Source organism: Typopeltis vanoorti, chromosome 7 (assembly GCF_054136105.1).
Source record: "Typopeltis vanoorti isolate ZY-2024b chromosome 7, IOZ_Tvanoo_1.0, whole genome shotgun sequence".
Taxonomy (NCBI): Eukaryota; Metazoa; Arthropoda; class Arachnida; order Uropygi; family Thelyphonidae; genus Typopeltis; species Typopeltis vanoorti.
The window spans coordinates 141,660,615-141,682,137 of record NC_143555.1 but is presented as its reverse complement, the minus strand read 5'-3'; the positions used below and the strand labels follow the sequence as shown (position 1 = coordinate 141,682,137).

Genomic DNA, 21,523 nt, shown 5'->3' with positions numbered 1-21,523 from the left:
AGTTCCGACGATGGTCAGACGATGACCGAAACGGTCCACACCCGTAAACCCTCGCCCCAGTTTCCACATAAGGATACCCTTCCCCTTTGTTCCCCCCCCCACAACAAAATAATATATATATATATATTTATATATATATTATTAATAGTAACCCGGGTTTCCAAACTTATTTCCCGTGTCTCAAGCACATCCCCATGTTCTTCCCCCCCCCCCCCCCCCCCCCCCACCGTTTACATACAACCTTTCAGCAAGAGCTTGGATTTAGAAGGCATCTTGAAACCAAAAACAAGGTATGTACAAAATTTTTCCACATTTTTTTTCTGCCATAATTGCCTTCTATACTCGCCCATAATGCCCTAAAATATATATATACCCCTTTTTGAGTTATGTTAGCCAATGTATTAAATATAAGGGACACTCCTAAACAAAAACAGGCTAAAATAGCCATTGATTATATTAATAGTGTTTAAGAGGAGTAGCATGGGAATTTCCCAGAAACTATACTTAAGGATTAAACTAAATTTATTATACTTTAATGTGTGAGTTGCTAAGTGGCCAACATCCACTGCATAGAAGCGTATGATGTGGACAGCATCCCTCTCTCTTCAAGCTTGGATCTATGTAATTGAAAATGGAGATAAGTTGGACTTGTGGATGTTATGGATATTTTAATTTCAATATCTCCTCTCTGGTTGCACTTATTGTTTTAATATAAGCAGCAAAATAGGGAAAAAAACACAAAAAAAGTATATTATTAATATGTTGTATTGGTTACACTGTTGTCTCAACTCAGTCAAGTCATGATTAGTCAAGTGGGATGCACATTGTTATTGTGGTTTATAAACTAGTTTATGAGCAACGCATCAGTGAATGTTTTTCAGAAAGCAAGCTAGTTATTAATGCAGCCTGTCCATATTTGCTTTAACATCAGATGATCTGCATTTTGATAACTAGATTTAGTTTTTATTTACTTCAGGTACTATGTTTCTATGCTTTACTGTGTATATTAAATTTTATACTTAGTTTTTTAAATATTGGTTTTAGTATATATCTGCATAATAAATAAAACTTTCTAATTTCAGTAAAGTCAATTAATCTTCTAAATAAGGAACCAGATCCAGACGCTGTTAAGGAGCTCATCAAAGTGATAGATAAAGAACAAAATGCTTCTCAAAAGGCAGTTCGGTTTTTAGCTCATAAGATTCAGTCTCCTCAGGAAAAAGAAGCATTACTCTCTTTGACAGTAAGATGCCAAATTTGACTTATGTGGATGTAATTAATTCCCCCTCTCCCCCTTTTTTGTCATTTTTATGGTAATCAAGGCTTACAGTTTTTTCCTTCCAAAAATGACTGAAATTATTATTAAAGCACAAACAAAGCCCAGGATTTGTTTAATGTTCTTGACTTGAGTAATTTGCAGTTAAAGATAAATTGTTACTTTGACATGTGATATGTTATTCTTAGAGAGGGGCAGATTTTTTGTTATAGCATTATCTGTCAGGCTGATTACTAACATTTTTTTAGCTGCATTTGCAGTTAGAAAGGAAGAGAGATAAAATATGTATACTGCTGTGTTCCAACAGCAGGAACACAGCAGTACACATATTTCAAATGAATGAAATATTAGAAAAGGGTAGGATAAGGAGAAAAGAGACATTAAAATAACATTACACTTGCCTTCTTGGCTGCTAATGTTATAAATGAAACTATCAGTATGATATAATAAATAAATCTGGAATGACTTTTTTGCCTAGCATACAGAGGTTGCAAGATTTTTTTCTCTTGAAAACTTGGGGTTTTTCATCTTGTAACGAGGCAGACTAGCTAGGAGAATGCATGCAATTTTTACACATGCATATGCACGTGTGGAAATTGTGTATGTGTGTGTGTGTGTATATGTATATACATATATACATTATATTGATATACATTATGAAAATTATGGATACAACTACCATGTTAGAGTAAAACTTTAGTTTGATATAAACCAAAATATACACTCGATGTTTCGACCTTCACATTAAGGTCATCTTCTGGAGTATACGTATATATACAAAGAAACAAACTTCACTACAATCTACATGGGATGCTCAAGTTACTGAATCAACCGTTAAAACTGTTTGCGTGACCTCTGGTGTTTTAAAAAAAAACCCTCTACATCAAAAATAGACTCCTGTTATTATTATTATCTATTAGGTTACAAAGTTTATTAAGCTGTAGAGTAACACATGTTCATACAGAAAATAATAGATAAATAAATAAACAGAAAATAAAATTACTTATATAAGTATACATATAAATTGCAACTAGTATGAATAGTGGCCAATAAAAAATTAAAATTGCTTAGTCCTAAAGTCAGGTTTGTTGGAAACTAAGTGGGCCGAATGTGTTCCATCCAAATTCTTGGGATTTTTAAGCACCCATTATTATAAAGAAAGGATATATATATATATTTAGGCATCAGATTAACCAATCACTTTATCTGAAAATTATGGTTATGAAAGCCAATTTGGCCTTAAGGACCTGTAAGTACTGCAGATTATTATTATTCTAATCGCTCATAAAATAATTGATGCATTGTGGGTCATCAAAACAGTTCTCATATATTTGTCTGAACTGCTGAATAAAATACTCTTGAGTTCCTTTTTTTTAAAAAGAAACATTTAGATTCAAATAAAACATGTTTACAATAAAATTGCAGTTAATCTTAGACATGTTTGGTCATCTCAAGAAATGTCTACAAATGGCTACAAAGCCCACAGACATATATAGAAAAAACTATCCATCTGATAGGTATCAACTGGAACATATCATTATGTTCCAGTTGATACCTAATATCAACTGGAAAAAATACATTCACTACCAGAAAAATAAAGATGATTCCTTATCCAGTCCCAGTGTAAAATCGTGAATAAAGGGAATTTTATATTAAAATAGCTTTTATGCAGATTTTACAAGTATGCTAAATCCAACTAAAAATACTTGTGTTAATAGAAAAATTTGATGTAAATTAAATTGAGAATAATTTTTTTAAATTCATTGAATATTGTAAAATCAAAGGGCTTTCTATGAGAACAATGAAAAATACATATGAGGTAAATGGTGTCTAAGTGTACCTCTAGTCAGCAAAAATTCCAGACAGATTAAAGGATTAAGTCATGACTTGAGGCCACCACACACACGAAGGTCAACATTGCACGGGGGTTTCCCAACTGAGTGTAACGACCAGCGATGGTAACAGATGCAGAACTTCAGAGTGCCTAAGGGACTATGACGTAACAAAAACGAAGGTCATCGGAACCAAAAAAATAGAGGTTTGCTACGCCGAGATAGGGCTTTTACCCTCTGTTTCCTGAGAGTTCGAGTTCGCGTACGTTCTGAGTGGAGTGTCTGTCCGTGGGTCCGGGTGAAGTTACGAAGCCACATGGAGTTCCGATGAAAGAGTTCAGACTCCAGATGGCATCAAGGTCACCGTAGGCCGACAAGATCAATGAACAGTATGATGTTCGTTAATGGTAGTTGAGCTTCACTAGAATCGTGGCCCTATTCAGAGACCTGTATTCGGGGAGCAAAGGCCAGGAGAAAGATGCAACTAAAGAAAGCTGTTAGATGCCGAACTTCAAGCTGTAGGAATTCAATTGATTGATCGCAAGTATAAGCCAGAGAGGACCCGACTTCATGAAAAGTAAGAACTTTCCAATGTCTAGTAAGAAGAAGAATTTAGTTTGTGACGGTGATTTAAGTTAATGGAATCGAATTAAATTTAGTGTTACAGAACTTTAGGCCTTGAGCTAATAAGTGAATTGATTTAATCTGTATAAGAAAAATGCCTGACTCAGTTGTATAGTGAAATTTCGTGAGTTATTATAATAGCTAATTTCTAGACCTGAGTTTTAGGTGATGACGATCTGAATATATGTAAGGTTAAGAAAGGATGAAATTCTAGACATGTGGTCTTGTTTAAAATAGATGGTTAAGGGACAGGACTGTATTATACCTTATATTGAGTTTTGAGTTGTTTGATATAAAAGTCTTACAGTGGCTGCACTGCATAGTTCAGAGGGACGAATTTCCGATGATTGGAGTAGAGCTCTAATAGTATCCATATGTAAGAAGGGAAATAAAACTGAATGTGAGAATTACAGAGGTATATCCCTACTGAATGTTCCAGGCAAGATTTATGCCAGTATACTTGAGAAACGGTTGAGAAGAATTGTGAAAGAAAAGCTTGGTGAAGAACAAGCTGGATTCAGGAAATAGAGGCTGTCAGGATCAGATTTTCACTTTACGACAAATAGTTGAGGAAAGCATGGGAATATAACAGAGATCTGTATTTAAGTTTTGTCGATCTGGAAAAGGCATATGACAAGGTGCCAAGAGAGAAGCTATTCAATACGCTACAGTTATATGGTGTCAATGGGGCATTATATCAAGCTATACTTAGTCTGTATTTCAGTTGTAAGTCAGCAGTTAGAATTGAAGGAAGTACAGGAAGATGGTTTAATGTTAAATCTGGTGTGAGACAAGGATTTACATTATCCCCTCTGTTATTCATTATCTATATTGATCACATTATTAAGGAAAGTGGTATTAAACATGATATCAGAATTGGAGATGTCAATGTATGCTCTTTGCTTTATGCAGACGATGTTATACTTCTAAATAAATCCGCTACAAGTTTGCAAGATTCCCTGACTAAATTGAATAACTGTTGCAAAAGATATGGTATGAAGGTCAGAAATAAAAAGACAAAGACAATGAAAATAGGTAGAATTGTTGAAAATGTCAACTGTGTTTTGAACGGAGAACCTATGGAAAAAGTAAAACATTTCAGCTACTTAGGCATGATTTTTAGTGAAGATGGTAAATTAAATATGGAAATAGACAACAGAATCAACAAAGCTGGTATGGTAGGAAGTCAGTCAGTTGAATAAATTCATATGGAATAAGAGAGAAATTAGTCGTAACACTGAATTAGCTGTGAACAAGACAGTGTTCAAACCAGTTTTAACTTATTGATCTGAGAGCTGGGTCAGAAGTAAAACACTTGACCAAAGATTAGAGACTACAGATATGAGAGTCCTGAGAAAGATTAGAGGCATGAACAGATGGCATCAGTGGTAATACCATATTAAAAACGAGGATATTAGGAAAGAACTTGACATCTTAGCATCCAGGAATCCGTTAGCAGAGCTAATCTCAGGTGGTATGGTCACTTAAACAGAATGGGTGAGGAAAGATTGGCAAAACAAGTGTTCTCTGCCAGGTTGGCAGGAAAACGATCCAGAGGAAGACCAAGATATAGGTGGATTGATACGGTACAAAGTGCCTTAGACGATAGAAATATAAGATCTGATATTGTTGGAGTCTTGACAAGTAACAGACTGATTTGGAAGAAAATTGTAGATAGAAGTTAGTAATGATATAAATTTTTCATGTAGTACTATCATATCCTGTACACCCCTCGAGGGTATATGTCAGGAATTTGATGATGATGATGAGTTGTTTGATAGAGCATGAATGCTAGATTCAGTTGAAATTAATATTTGACATTTGTATGTATTTGATGTTTAGTAATGAATAAATTGTTTTCTTGTCAAAATAACTTGCCTGATCTCTAAGTCCAATGCACCACTGATAAAATCGAACCTATGTGTATTAAAGTTGATATTGCCACGACTGCAGAGTAAGAAATATTTGTAATTTGGTATAGAAATAAGTTGGAAAGGAAGGAGCTGTGTGTTATACTGGGTGCTCTATTCTTCGGAGGGAGATATTATTCTTATCCTAGAATTTTGGTGGTGCAGCTGACTAACAAATAAATTTTCCAAAATTTAATTTAGAATACACACCAGTAAATCGCACAAAAAGATTGGCTCTAGCCTGAGGCACTTTCTTTGTTCTTGATGTCTTGCACACGTGATCCTTACTATTTGTGGCTGTAAGATAGAAGTAACATAGTTTATGATAAAGCAACAAGGAAGTTCAATTGGTAATCATACAAGACAAATTAAGGTATAGATATTAAAACAAAATTAAAGTAAGAGAACAAATACACACACTCAGTTTACACAAGCCCACATAAAAAGGAAATGATAGTTGAAGAAGATGAACACTAATGAATTAAAAAATAGTAGTATGACTTTTACCCCCCCCCCCCTTGCTTTCCAGGGTATAGGAAATAATCTTATTAAATACCCCTCACACTTGAAACTATATATATAGTAATTATTTTTTTTCATTAATACTGCTAATACTGATTGAGTGCATTGCACATCTTTTCTGTTTTTCTCTACTAATTATTATTATTACATAAACGTCCTATAATGTAATTAATATTATTACATCATAGAAGGACAAGCTACTCCACTACACAACTTGCCATCTCCCTTACTTCATCCTCCAGCCACGCTACTAATATCAATACACAACAGTATCTGCTGCCCACTATCATAATAATGTTTTCATAGCTGATTTGCTTATATACAAGTTTCCAGGATAAAAAAACCCTGCTGCCTCTGTGTGAGATCGGCTAACTCACCTTCAATTGAAAAAGCCTATAGAAAGATTCTTCTTGTCAAGACAAGAATTGAAAACCCAGCACTTTTCTAATCAAAGGGTTCAGTGTTTTGTTGTTCTAGTTGTGTTATGGAGGAGTATTACTTGATTGTAGAACATTACAGTTTTAATGCTCATGAAATATGAATGAAATTGCATTTACTAAACACTATTTACAGAGGTAAATTGTTTAATTTTGAATATTTTATGTTTATACCATATACCATATGCATCTTTAACCGGTGTTGGTATTTGTTCATGAAATTTGTACTTTTTCACACACCTGTGTACTTCCACAGTACTTCTCAGCTACATAACTGCTGATGCTACATAAATCCTCTGAACTTTTGAATATACTGTCACATATTTGGATTAGTGTAACAAAGTGCCCTAAAAGTGCTTGATATCTAGAAGAGCAGTTTGACTAATTGACAACTCCTCTCTCTCTCTCTCTCTCTCTCTCTCTCTCTCTCTTAGTTGTTGTCTCTCTTAGTTGTGTGTGTGTGTGTGTGTGTGTGTGTGTGTGTGTGTGTGTGTGTGTGTGTGTGTGTGTGTGTGTGTGTAAACACACATACACTCATTCATTCATTCAGTCTGATCATTATTTCATAGCCATTCTGTTTATCTTATAACTAATTTGTAAGTATTTTTACAATGTTCTGCTAAACTGCCCATTTTTCCTCTATATTCTTCTAAGACTGAACATCAGCAGCTGCTGATTAACATCCATTTAAAACATACCTAACTTCTTTTCTCCTTTCATTCCATCCTCCTGTATTCTGTGGAACAGCTGCTCTTATGCTACACATCTCTGATGTTATAGATGTTGCATCTTTTTATGTGGGGGTTGCTTCAGGGAAGAACCCTAAAGACCATGTATTAGAAAATTGCATAACTATTACCCCTTACAGTTAATTGCCAAATCTTCAATTTTCTTGCTCTCAGTATCAGGAACAGAAACCAGATTATCTAATCTTTAGCCACTCACAGTACTATATATGATAGATTTATGATGAGTCTTTTTTTCCTTTTCATCATTACATCCACCCATGTTCTGAGAAACAATCTCACTCAGCTTCTTGATCACACATGGCACTAATGTGCTATGGGTTTTGCAAACTTTTGTGTGTAGGATTAGTGTTAAAAAGAACTTGGATATTATTATTAAGAGAGACTTCTAGGGACTCATTGAGGGATGCCACATACTACACGCACAAGCTACCATACTCATTCTTGAATTCATTCACACTGCTTGCACTCACAACATCCAATGGCAATCCATTCCAGTCATGCCACTCGACTTTCTGTACCTGGATAGTCTCTCTAATAATCTGCTTTAACTTTGCTAATTGGAAGTTAATTCACTTTCAATAACCTCCTCAATATCTTCAATAACCCCCTTAGCGGGGCCAGCCTTCTTATTCTTTTGGAGCCATTTTAAACTATATTTAATATTGCAGTATCATAATAAAAATATGTTACAAAAACTAAATACATTAAAGTTATCCATTGTTCTGCTTTATTGATAAAAGTAGACCAAATAAAGCATTTAATCATTCTTAATCTAGTTTTTTTTTTTTTTTTTTGCTTATTTCTCATCTCAAAAAGATTGAAAGAACTGACAGCAAGATGGTACAATGGCTCACAGATACTGCTCGGAGCATCCTTAAACAATGGCAAACAAGGCAGAGTGGGTTTCATTGTTAAATCTAAGCTCACCAAGTCGATCCTTTCTTGTAACATCATATCTGAAAGAATAGGTGTACTCGTAATTGGAATAGAGAACAATATAACAATAAAATTAATATCCTGCTGTGCTCCAACATCTGTAGCTGATAATCAAGAAATAGAAAATTTTTACATGAATCTTGAACAGGCATTAAATTATAAGTCAACATACACATTCGTTGGTGGTGACATTAATGCCAAAATAGGATGTAGAAAAGAAGATGAAAAGTTTATAGGACCACATGGCCTAGGAGAAAGAAATAGAAGAGGAGAGAGATTAGCTGAATTTGCTGCAGCTGAACAACTCTTTATCATGAACACTTTTTTCAACAAATGCCTAGGAAGAAGATGGACTTGGCAATCACCGAATGGAAACACAAAAAACGAAATTGACTACATTTTAACAGACTGTAAAAGACTGGTACAAAATGTTGGTACAATAAGCGAAACATACTTCAACATAGATTCTGAACACAGACTCCTCAGAGCCATTATAAGAATAGACCACAAAAAAGAACAACATATCAGGGCAACATCAAACCATAAAAGACAACCCAAACAAATAGACTACTACAAGTTTAGGAAGTACATGGAAGAGACTGAATGGACTATTAAAAACTGTTACATAAATGATGACTACATTGACTTTATTAATAAATTCAACAAGTGCAAGAAAAAAATCAGAAATTCCTGTGAAACAAAAAAAAAGAGAACGATTCTCACCTCAAACTCTAGAACTACTGAAAAAGAGAAAAGAACTGAAGAAATCTGAAGAAAATTTTCTAGAATACAAAATTATCTGTAAATTACTAAGGAAAAGAATTCCTGAAGACTACAAAGCTTTCAGGATACAAAAATTAAGAGAAGCAGTGCAGGCAAAAACCAGCCTGAAAAATAGAGAAAGACTTAAATTTTAAATAGTCAATTCCATCTGCTTTACAAGATCAAAATGGAGAAAAACATACTAATAGAAAAAGGATAGAAGAAATTGTGCAGAATTTTTATAATGCAACTAAGTGCCAAGTTTCAGAACCTATCATTCCAAAACCAAGCAATATACCAGATGTACTTCCAGAAGAAATAGAACATGCCCTTAAGAAAATGAGTCAAGGAAAAGCCTCAGGACTTGATCATGTTAAGGCTGAGGAAATCCAACAAGGTGGACCAATTATTTTCAAAGCCTTGGCTGCCAGATTCACGTGGTTCTTCAAAGAAGGAAAGATTCCAGAGGAATGGAAAACCTCAAAAACCATACTTCTATTCAAAAAAGGGAACAAGGAAGACATAAAAAACTATCGTCCAATCTGTCTATTCTTTCACATATATAAGATCATGAACAGAGTAATACTGAACAGAATCCAAAACACTCTAGAAGACAACTCGAGTAGAGAGCAGGCAGGATTCAGAAGAGGCTTCTCCACAATAGATCATATCCAGGTCATTTCACAACTAACAGAAAAATGCAGAGAATACCGAATCCCTCTATGTTTCCTCTTTATTGATTTTAAAAAAGCATTTGATACCATAGAACACAATGCAGTCATCAGTGCCTTACTGGAAATAAATGTGGATCCTACTTATATCCACATGATAAAAGAAATTAACAAAAATCAGGCCACACAAATAACCCTATTTGATCAACCTATAAATATAGATATAAAGAGAGGGGTCCGCCAAGGCGATGTGATCTCCCCAAATCTATTTACCAGCACTTTAGAATACATTCTGAAAAAAATAGACCTAAACAGAGGAATAAGCATAGATGGTGAAAAGCTACAAATTCTTATGTTTGCCGATGATCTAGTACTGATATCCACATCCCAAAAGACCTAGAAGAAATGGATGAAAAAGTATACACAAACAGGTAAGTTAGGCTTAGAAATGAATCTATAAAAAACAAAATGGATCAAAAACATCTACGCAAGTGACAGTCACCTATGTATTGATAACATCCCTATAGAACAAGTTGACTCATACAAGTACTTAGGACAAACAATAAAAATGAATAATGATTTATCTGAAGAACTATCAAAAAGAAAGAAAGTTGCATGGCTATCATTCAACAGACTAAAAGAAACACTTACTGATCCAAATCTTGACATCTCTCCAAAGGCAAAACTATTTAATAGTGATATTCTACCATCACTCACATATGGATCAGAAACATGGAACACGACAAAAAAAGAAGAAGAGACTCAGAATAACTCAGCGTGCAATAGAATGCAGGATTTGTAACATCAGCAGAATGGAACATGTTAGAAACACAGAACTAAGAAAGAGATCAGGCATAAAAGATGTGGTAACTGCAGTATATGAAAGCAAGATGAGATGGGCAGGTCACATGCCAGACTCAGGGATAACAGATGGACATATAGAATACTCAACTGGCATCCAAGAATAAAGAGAAAACCAGGAAGACCACCTAGAAGATGGGAAGATCCACTAGTGAAATCTATTGATATAACATGGAAGAGAGAGGATTGAGATCGTTGGAGGCATCTTTGTGACCTGCACTCATGGAGAAATCCTGAGTGAAACACAGGTCCATCAAGGTAATCGAGGTAATTTCTCATCTCATCCTTCCTTTTACTCTCTTTTACCTTGCGGTGTCGAGGATTTATTAGTCATCAGATCTCAAGCTGTTCACAGGATAAGGTAGTCAGCCCTATGCTCCGGTGTATCCTATGTCCTGTAGTGTTGAGTTCTCAAGGCTGGTTTGCCTGCTTTGTGGGATGAAAAACCCTACTGTCCACGCCCAAGACCGGCTAACTTGGCTATGACTGAGGAAGATCCTTCAGCTCCTCATGTCACTGATGGGAATCAAACCTAGGACACTCCTTCACCAGGCATATGGTTGCGAAGCGCACAGCCACTAGGCTAACTGCACGGACTGCTTATTTCTCTTGATGTTAATATATTTTTCATTCTGTTAAAGGTTGATTTTCTAATTTCTATTCTTCTTCTAATTTCTTTTGTTTTCCATCCTCTGTAATTATGTGTCCAAAATAAATGTAACATTTGACTTGTTCTATAATTTGGTGTTCTACTTAATTTTTAACTTTGGAGTGTATTTTTCTCTGCTCACTATCATAACTGTCTTTTTGAAATTTAATGTAAAGGCCATTAATTTTATTCTGTGTGTTTATGTGCTCTATTAACTTCTGTAAGTCTTTCTCTGAATATAGTACCATCTGCATATCAAAGATATTTCTTCCTCTTATTTTGACTCTTTATTTCCTCCATACTTTCAAAAATGTCTCCACTGTAGAGAATTAAACAGAAAAGGAGGAAACACATTCCTACCTAACACCTTCTTGTATTTGGAAAGTTTCTGACAGTTTGTTGTTGATTTTTATGTTTGCAACTTTGTTCCAATATATATATATATATATATAGAATGTCAGTCTTACACCATCCTGTCTACTTAAAAATAAAACACAAAAATGCAAAGAATGTGATAGAAGTAAACATATTAGAGAAAAGTAATAGAAATCACTGCCCAGGCAACGGAAGAAATAGAATAAGGAGAGCAGGCTATCATAATGGGGTAAAATGCCCGAGGAATAATGACAGACAAAAATCACAACATCAGTCACTCTAAGAAGAGCCCACAGGTCAGGCTGAAGGCAGTCCCTGCTCAAAATTAGATGACAAACCTGAGTACTGTCTGACCCAGAGAATATATGACCCATGACACAGAAACACTGTATTCAAAAATTTTTATCCATATTCATGGCTTAAAAATTTCTCATGAAGGGGTGGGCCTTTGTAAAACTCAATGCAGCTTGGAAATGCCAAAGCATTTTACATAGATTTTTACAGAGGTCAAATCTCATGAGATGTTACAAAAATAACCTTCTTTGTCTCTATGTATTTTATGTTAAATATTAATGTAAATAACCCTATGGGAATTGATTGTATTTACTGTTTTATTTAAAGTTTCTAGAATGTCAAAAACGAAGGCAATGCTTTGCCTTCGGAACTTTGTATAATAGCTATGTGTAAGAGTACAAGAAAGTTGTTTACGATTAAGTGTGTGAGAAAATTGTTTGCGAGCTCTGCACATGAACACCTTCAAAGTTAGTATCAAAGAGCTCCGCTAGTTTCAGAGAAGTTTCCGCTGCTTGACAAGACAAAGAAAAATAGAGCGCACGGAGGAGAAGAAAGAACGGGTCAGCCTTAACTAAAAGATCAATTAGAACTGCCTATTTCTTCGGGGTTTACAACCCTTGGTGCTAGGTCCCGAGAAGGTAAAAATAAAAGGAGACTGAGCCAAACATCAAATAGAGTCTAGGTCCAGTTGCCGAGAGAGGAGAGGCGAAGCACTGTTTCCGAAGAGAGCCAGAGGCAGTCGGTGGAGAACCAGAAGCAGTCGGACCCAGAGAAACAGACTTTACAGTGAACCCATGCCAGAGGAAAAATTTGCTAGAACAGCCAATGCTAAGTGCCGGTTGGATGTTCTAGTGCTGCTGGAAGTCAACCAAAGCCAAAAGCCACAGAACAATCTTCAAGCCTGAATGCTGAAACTTCTTGCCTGAGCTTTTGAGTACCGGGAAGATTGCAGTCCAAAACCCGCTGATATTCCGAAATGCCCCCTGAAGCAAGACTCTCCAGAAGGAAACCTAAGGCCTGAGATGAAAGAAAAACCATAGAGACTTTGATGCAGGACCTTTGGAAGGTGTTGTGACAAAGTGCCTCTGAAAGTGTGTCCCATTGTTTTTATGTACATTCTTTTGTAATCTAAGAGATATGTCATAGATGGACTGATAAGAAATAGTAATAAGAAATATCTATAAGAGAGTCCTCTGATTTGTTGTTAACTGGAATATAAATTGTAAGATAACTTGCCATAGCTAGCTAATCTCTTTACGAGTAAATTAATCTCGGCAATTTAATTTTCTTAAGCAGAGAAGTAACAGAGTAATTATATTATATAGTCATTTAATATTGAAAAGGGAAAATTTGTTTCTTTATACCAAAAGTATAAGGATAGGTAGAGAGAGAGAGAGAGAGAGTAACCTCCCTATCACTTATTTAATGTACTTTGTTTCTATTGTAAATAAATGTGTTTTAATTATATGTCAATAGAGTGCCACCTGATTGTTTATTTTACAATGCAATGTTCCTAAAAAAACGCCAACTTAAGAGTGGGAAACCAAGTAAGATAGCAGAAGTGTATAGTTAAGTGCAAATAGACCATGACTGTTTGTGTAAAATTTTGCTGAAGGAATTTGTATGAAACTCGTAGTGCGAAAGGTAGATAAACTAAGTATGCAATAGTAAGATGGAATAGTGAGAATAAGAAATAGAAATAATAACGGTGGCTTATAAATAGCAAGAAATAGCAATCAGTTTACAAATGCATTATTAAATCTATAAAACATTTTAAACATTTTTCTGTATTTTCAAGTTTCTTTTCAAGTATCATTATGATATTGAAATACCCTTTCTTGTTCCTCTCTTTCTTATAAATCCACCTTTGACATCCTTTATTTCAATTGCTGTTTTTGCTTTTATTTGCTTTTGATTTTATTCTTTTCAGTATAATTCACAATAGTCATTTTATTACATGGGTCATTAGCATTGATCTTACATTCAAATGCCTGTCTGGGATGTTTATAAAGATATAGAATTCCTGAGTTCATTAGGAACATATCCATTTTCATAAATATGGTTAAACAGTTTCCTTAACTCTTCTATTCCATTTTCTTTTAGGGCACGTAACATTTTTATATGTATTCCATCTTCACTTGGTGCCTTTCCTGTCTTCATTTGCTCTATAGGTCTTAATATTTCTTCTTTTAGTATTGGAGGACAAGCGTCGAGATTGTTTAGCTCTAGTATTATTTCTCTCTCCTCATCTCTGAAAAGATCTGAAAGGTATTTAGCTCATCTTTATTTTAACTTCTTCTTTTCTGTTTCAAATAATTTTTGCCATCATTTGCTCTTGATTGAAAAGTTGTGTGGATCGTTCATTTTCTCATTGATCATTTATTTTTTGATGTACTCTCAAGTTTGTTGTTTTACTTCCAAGTCTTCTATTTCCTTGTATTTATTATTAAGCCATGTTTCTTTGGCCTCTCTGCATGCATTCCTTATTACATTATTTAAAGATTTATATTCTGGTTTATTTTTTGCTTATCTTCTTTTGCTGAACAGATTTAATATATTTTCATTCATCCATGGTTTTCTTCTGTTTTGAGTCATACAGTCATAGTCAGCATCTTTAAAAGTTTTGAAACTTTTCCATTCTTTTATTTTTTTAATATGCAGTTTGTTATCAGTTTCCATTTCACGTTGTAAATGAAACTCTAATATATTCAAAATAATCATTAATTTTTGTTGCATAGTTATTTTTAACTGAGTCATTTTTTTAGGTAATTGAAATCCAAATGACATTCCTTATTTCTACTCTTAGTGGTTTTTAGTCTTACTTTTAATTTTGAAACAGCCGAAATGTGGTCTGAGTATATATCTGCTCTCACACGACAATCTCACAATTTGGGTTTGTATGAAATACTGATAAGTTGTCAAAAAGAGCAGCAAAGTTGCTAAAGTTAGGGGAATAGTAAAGGTAGCAAATGAAGGACAATCTGGCAGATTTTGAAGTGAAATGGAATAATTTTCCTGCAATATGCCAGATTGTCCATAATAAGAGAGATTAAACTGGCATTGTGTCCTGTATATTCCTGAATTATATAATTTTAAACCAGTATGGACTAAGTGAATTAAAAGACCATATAGTTTGCACCAGGTATGCAGTTAGATGGAGAGCAACTGTTAGCCTAAAAGGGTTATGCTGAAAAGTGACAGATTATTCTAGGTTTTGCAGATTACTCTTAATCTAAATAGATATTATTATTATTTTTATTATTAAGAGAGAGAGACCTCCAGGGAGTTATCGAGGGAGGCCACATACTACATGCACCAGTTATCATACTTATTCTTGAATTTAATGAAAGTCTTATTTTTACTTCTTTATTATCATCAGTTCAGAGATTTTGAAAATAAGTTACCTATTTTTATTAATCTATTGTTGGTATTTTTACCCTTCCTTTTATTTCTTTGTTCATATATTTTATTATTTTGTAGGTTTTTCATTGTAGATAAGATAAATCCTTTTCTAGTTCTGTTACAAAATTATTCCATCCTCTCTCTCTGTTTATTCATTATTTCTCATTATTCTTTATTGCACCATTTCTTTTATACTCTATTTATTATCTTTTCTATTTCTTTGTCCCAGTTTTGTAGCCGTCTTTTTCTATCCATTTTGCTCTTTATTCCTAGCCTTTCTATTGCTGCTTTTGTCAGGATTTCTTTTAGATTTTCCCATCCCTCTTCTATGTCATTTGAGTCATATATGATTTCTGTTTTTAAATCGGTGCATTTCTGATACTGTTGCCTAGTATGGGGATTTTTTAATGAAGAAATTTTGTAACTTGGTTGATAGTTATTTTCCACTTTATTTTTAGCCATTTTGGTATAAATTGAATTTTTGCCTATACTATATAATGATCAGGGTTTAATTTAAAGCCTTGATAAACTTGGCTAATTTAAAATTTTTGATAATGTAGTCAGTTGACTTACATCCTCTGTCCAAACATGTATTATTATTATTATACAGGCATCTCCATGGACTTCGAAGACTCATTGCAGGAGACCCAATCTATCCACACAATCTATCGTACCTCTCTTTGAATCCATTAACAGACAAAGCACTCACAACTGACTCTGGTAACTCATTCCACTCATTCACACCTTTACTGAGTTACCAGGGATGACCCCTCATGTTCTGGTCCCTCTAGCCAAGTGTTGAAGCATTTCCCCTGCATCTATCCTATAAAACCCTTTAAGCAACTTAAATGTTTCTATCATATCCCCTCTTTTTTCTCCTATGAACCAGCTTCTGCAATCCACACACCTTCAGTCTTTTCTCATAGAGAACATTCCACAGGCCACTCACAATCTTGGTCACTTGGTTCTGAATCCTCTCCACAGCGTCCTCATTCCCAAGAAACCCAGGAGACCAGACATGAGCACAGCAATCCAAATATGGGCATATCAAGGCCTTATAAAGAGGAATAGCAACTTCCTTATCTCCACTGGTTAATGTATTCTTTTAAAGCCAAGTAATCTTATGGGCTACCTTAGCAATATATCCTCTAAACTTTAACTCTCTGTCTACCACCACCCTTAAATCTCTTGCTTCATCTATTTCTTCATCTAATATCATATTGATGTGCCATCAATATGATACACAGCTTGTAATCTGTTTATTCCAAAATGCATAACTTTACGTTTCTCGACATTAAACTGACACCCATTAACTTTTATCCATACTGACAGCCTGTTTAAATTATCTTGCAAGCTCTCCACATCACCTTGATTAACTGTTACTTTACCTAATATCACTTCATCAGCAAACAACTGAATATTTCCTTTTGGGTTATTTCCTATATCTTTTATGTACAAATTAAATAACAATACGTCCCAGCATGAACCTTGTGGCACACTGCTAGTCATCTGTTTTTGCTTCAATTCTGCCCTCCATATACCACTTTCGATATCTGTCTAGCAGCCACCCTCTTATCCACTTAACCAGTGTCAAATCCATCCCCATTTGTTCTAATTTGTGTAACAGAGTTCCATGTGGTATTCTGTCAAATGCCTTTGCAAAATCCAGCAAAATCATTGTGTAGCCATTTCCTTTAACCAACTCAGCTGTTACTCTTTTATGAAAAGTTAGTAAATTACTAAGGCATGACTGACTCTTCACAAAGCCATGTTGACCCTCATACAGTATCATGTTTTTATCTGCCCAGTGTTGAATTCTCTTTTTTATCAATTTTTCTAGTACTACTTTTACCACCATGCCTGAGATACTGATTGGTCTATAATTTGCTACTGCAGTCTTAGAACCTCCCTTATGCAAAGGAATAATTATGCCCTCTTTCCATTCCCTTGGAACTCTATCAGAGCTGAGACTTAAATTAAAGATCATTGCCAGTTCCCTTGCACATTCTCGTAAAAACCCTAACTGATATCCCATCTAACCCTACAGCTTCATTTACATTGAGATTCTGCAGTATCCTAAGAACCTCTATTTCATCCATCTCTGTTCCCACATTAGTGTCTGTCACATAAGTTAAAGCAGTAACCTCACTAGGATGATATACCCCTTGCAAAGTGGTCACGCAACTATTTTATCCACTTCTGTCTCTTTATGACCATCACTCAATGAGGTTAATCTTCCATAGTCATTCTTCTTCTTACTTGCCACATAATAAAAGAACTCTTTGGGATTTTGTTTGACCTGCTCAGCTAGATTCTTATCATAATCTAATTTAGTCTTCCTTGCCATGCTGGTCACCTTTCTCTTTATATACTTTCCACAGCATTTTGTTCTGCAGCTCACGCTTAATGATATTATTCATCTATCTACCTCCTACCTGATTAACCCTTCTTACAGTAGGTGTACAATTTAATACTGCTTACTCTAGATCAGCGCTTCCCAAACTGTGGACCATGGCCCCTTTGAGGGCCCTTAAGTTTTGTTGAGGGGGGCCGTGAAACAATGAAAACAAATTTAAAATGTTTTAAGACTAAGTAGATTTTTTTTCATCTTAAAAGAAACGTATTTAATTTTTATTATTTCTTTTTTGTTCTTTTTTATATTTTAATGGAAAAAATTACATTGGTGTTGGTTCACAAATTTTGCTTCTTGCGTATTTCGGTGATTAGTGAATATTAGTAAATATATGCTTAATCATATAAGTTTCATTTCAAAGGTAATGATAAGAAGCTGTTGGATTCTGGATATATAGAGATTGGAGTAATTATTATTTGCTTCAAAATCCAACATGATCTTCCATCACAAAGGCTAGACTTGTGAACATTATTTAATGTAAATAACTTATTTTATAATTTAATATTCATATAACTACCTTAATTTTGTCTAATATTTAATTATTTAATCAAGATATATGTATTAATAATGAAAAGACTGTATTAAATATTATTAAGCTATTTTAATTATTACTATGTTAATATTATAAGAACTTGTATTTGATAATTTAACTGCGCATTATTTGAAATGTAAATATTCTCTATTTATTCCTGTTTGTTAAGTTTAACGTTATGCAATAGCTCAATTTTATTATATTTTGTTTTGTTGTCATGGAGACGCATGTAGGTAAGCGAGCACGAGAATTGGAACACAACGTGAGGAGAAGGTTTATTGAAAAGAGTTTTAGATCACAAGAACAATTTAGGCAGGAAAAACAGATATATAAGCGACGAACGCTGGAATTATTAATTAATTAGGAGAATTAGAGATTTATAAGAGAGAGAGTGGCATTTGGTTGGAATCGGAGCATTCGGAAATCACAGTGCGATAATAGCGAGTCGGCAAGTCACTCAAGCAGCTAATAAAGTCTACTAGTCGAGAGGCGGTTAGCTAATAAGTTGTAGAATAACAATTATAGCTACGGAAGACAGCTGAGTGACTAATAAATAGACTAGCGATATTTGAGTTGAGATTCAATTTCAGGGCTGACCTTTTAAAGACACACAGAACCTTGAAGCAAAGCACGAAGTTACTAAAGAATAGTAGAGCTGTAAAGTTGAAGTTTACCGATAGCTGTGTTTAGAATTGTAGTGTCTAAGAATTAATTGAATGCCGGAAGAGTGAACAACTGTGCATATAAAACCTGAAGTTAAGGAATTATTGTGTTGCCCTATTTCATGAGTGATCAGTATTACTTTATACAACAACGTTTGTTTATGTGTATTGTGACCGATGATTAATTGTTATTGCTTAGAAGAATTATTTTAATGAGTGCCGTTTAGTGTTCAAAGTGTTTACAGTTATAAAGAGTGTTTACGTATAAGTAAATGAAGAAGAAAAGATTATCAGTAAGATTATTCCAACCTTAATATTTCTGTACAGAGAAGTGTGTGAGTTTCATCCTAGAAATTCGTTTGGTGTCGCACTGATTAGATCGTCGGCTTGTCGAGAGCTCCTGAAAAGATTAGTAGTATTTTGTGTTAACATTAGATATTTTACTAGAATTTTAAGTAGTATTGTTTGCTTTTTGTTTCTTGGTGTGTCTGTGCAATTTTTGCGTGTTTTCTGTTATTTTAATTATTATTTTTAAGAAAAGATAGCGTACACATGGCACCGATAAAGAAAAAAATGGCGGCCAGGTCGCCATGTTTGTTTAAGAGTTTTGATGTAAACGAATTTATTCAATGTGCTGTCTGTGAGATGTATGCCTTGCGAAGAGCGGTGGGAGTCTGGTTAGAAAGTGATAGTGGAGTTAATATGTGTAAAAAGTGTAAAGAGAATGAGGACTTCAAGCGTGTTTCATGTGTCGAGAGTGATATCGTTAACGATAGTCAGAATGTAGAAAATGGCGGTGTGCTAGAGAATTGCGTGGTAGTGCCAGATAGGTGTGAGCGCGTCGCCGAAAATGTAAATGAAGGTAGAAACACAGAAAGAATGGATGATTTGATCGATAATGAAAATGGTGAGATAAATGCGAGTAGCGAAATTGCCCGTTTGAATGGTGCAATACACAGAGCTAAAAGACAACTGGAGCGTATGGAAAAATGTGTGTTGAACGTACCGACAAATAACCGGCGGAAGTCTGTGATGCAAATAATAGAATGTTCGCAAACGTCAATAAAATGAAGGAGCGAGTGCTGTATGGGGATTCGCTATTAAGAGGCATAATAATTGAGAGTTTAACACACATTTTTCCATACGCTCCAGTTGTTTCCATACGTCCTTTATGTTCGTACCAGCCGGGTGCGAACATAAAGGACGTCAGCGAATCTATTCGACTGCAAAAACAGAGGGTGAAAGAGATGATAATCGTGGCAGGAACGAATGATTTGAAAGAGGACAAAATGGAAATGATAGAGGATGTGAGGAAGTTGTTTGAGGTAGCAAAAGAGAAGAGTGAGAGAGTTAGGATGGTGAGTATCTTACTGCGGTATGACAGTGCAGTGTTTAGAAGGAGGGCCATAATTGCCAATGACTTTATGCTTGGGTTATGCATGGAGAGTGGTGTGGAATTTGTGAATGTGTGGAATGAGTTCGATGGGCGAAAGGACTTATATAAGATGGATGGGTTGCATTTGAATGGAGTTGGTGTACGGAGACTTGAAAGAGTGTTGATGAATGATGTGGAAGTGGATGTACAGACTCAGGGAAACTAGATTTATTAAGAGGGGGGGTAGATATGCAGACTTTAGGGGGGGCAGTTAAGCGTATGAATGAGTATATTATGCCCGAGCGAGTATGACGGACAACAAATCAGAATGGGATAGTTAGTATAAGGCATCAAAGTAGGGATGGGACAAATGGGCTTCTGCGATTCATGTACACTAATGCCAGGAGTATTAGGAACAAGAAGGAAGAGTTTTTGGCCATGGTTGGCACTTCCAGGCCACAGGTTGTCGGTATTAGTGAAACATGGCTGACAGAAGATGATAAAGCTAGTGGGATTGAATGCGACGGGTATAGCGTGTTCAGGAGTGACAGGGTGAATAAAAAGGGGGGAGGAGTATTGTTGATGATAGCTGATGAGCTTCAGCCAAGGAGTATAGAAGTTGAACTGCATGATGGGGAAAAAAGCACATTTGAGGCTGTTTGTTGTGAGATAGAATCTAGCAGAACAAAATATACAATTGAGTGCTGCTATAGACCGGGTGATGGAGTGGATGGTGGGGATAGTATGCATAAGCAAATAGAAGAAATGAGTGGAAGGAGGGTAATTATTATGGGTGATTTCAATTATGGTAACATTGACTGGAAAGAGGAGAGGGCACATGGGAGGAAGGAATTGGATTTTATGCGGTTATTAAGGGACAACTATCTATGGCAACATGTATTGGAAAATACCAGGGGGCAGAGAGTGCTGGACCTAGTAATTGCAACCGAGAATGTGGCTGTAACGAACATGACCATGTTGCCACCAATTGGTGACAGTGACCATAAGGTCATGACTTGGGAGGTGGCTAAAGCAGTCGAATTTACAATTAAGACAGGGTACATGTGGAATTACCGGGCTGGTAAATATGACAAGCTTAGGTGTGTGCTTGGCTCAATGCCATGGCATGAAAAACTGCAAGGGCTGGATGTTGGTAGTGCATGGGAGGTGGTTAAGAACTGTTTGCAGGAGGCAATGGTTGACTGTATACCAAGAGTCCGAATAATAAATCAAGTAGGGGT

General features: G+C 35.2%; 1 protein-coding gene across 1 annotated transcript in view; it reads left to right on the top strand.

The window, feature by feature from the left end:
• The window catches only part of LOC150105136 (ADP-ribosylation factor-binding protein GGA1-like), a 137,601-nt gene that overhangs the window by 43,133 nt on the left and 72,945 nt on the right, over positions 1–21,523 (top strand). Inside the window, exon 2 of the mRNA XM_090395126.1 lies at positions 1,083–1,243. Within this exon, the coding sequence (XP_090251252.1) occupies positions 1,083–1,243 (161 nt within the window). The remainder of the gene's footprint in view (positions 1–1,082; positions 1,244–21,523) is intronic.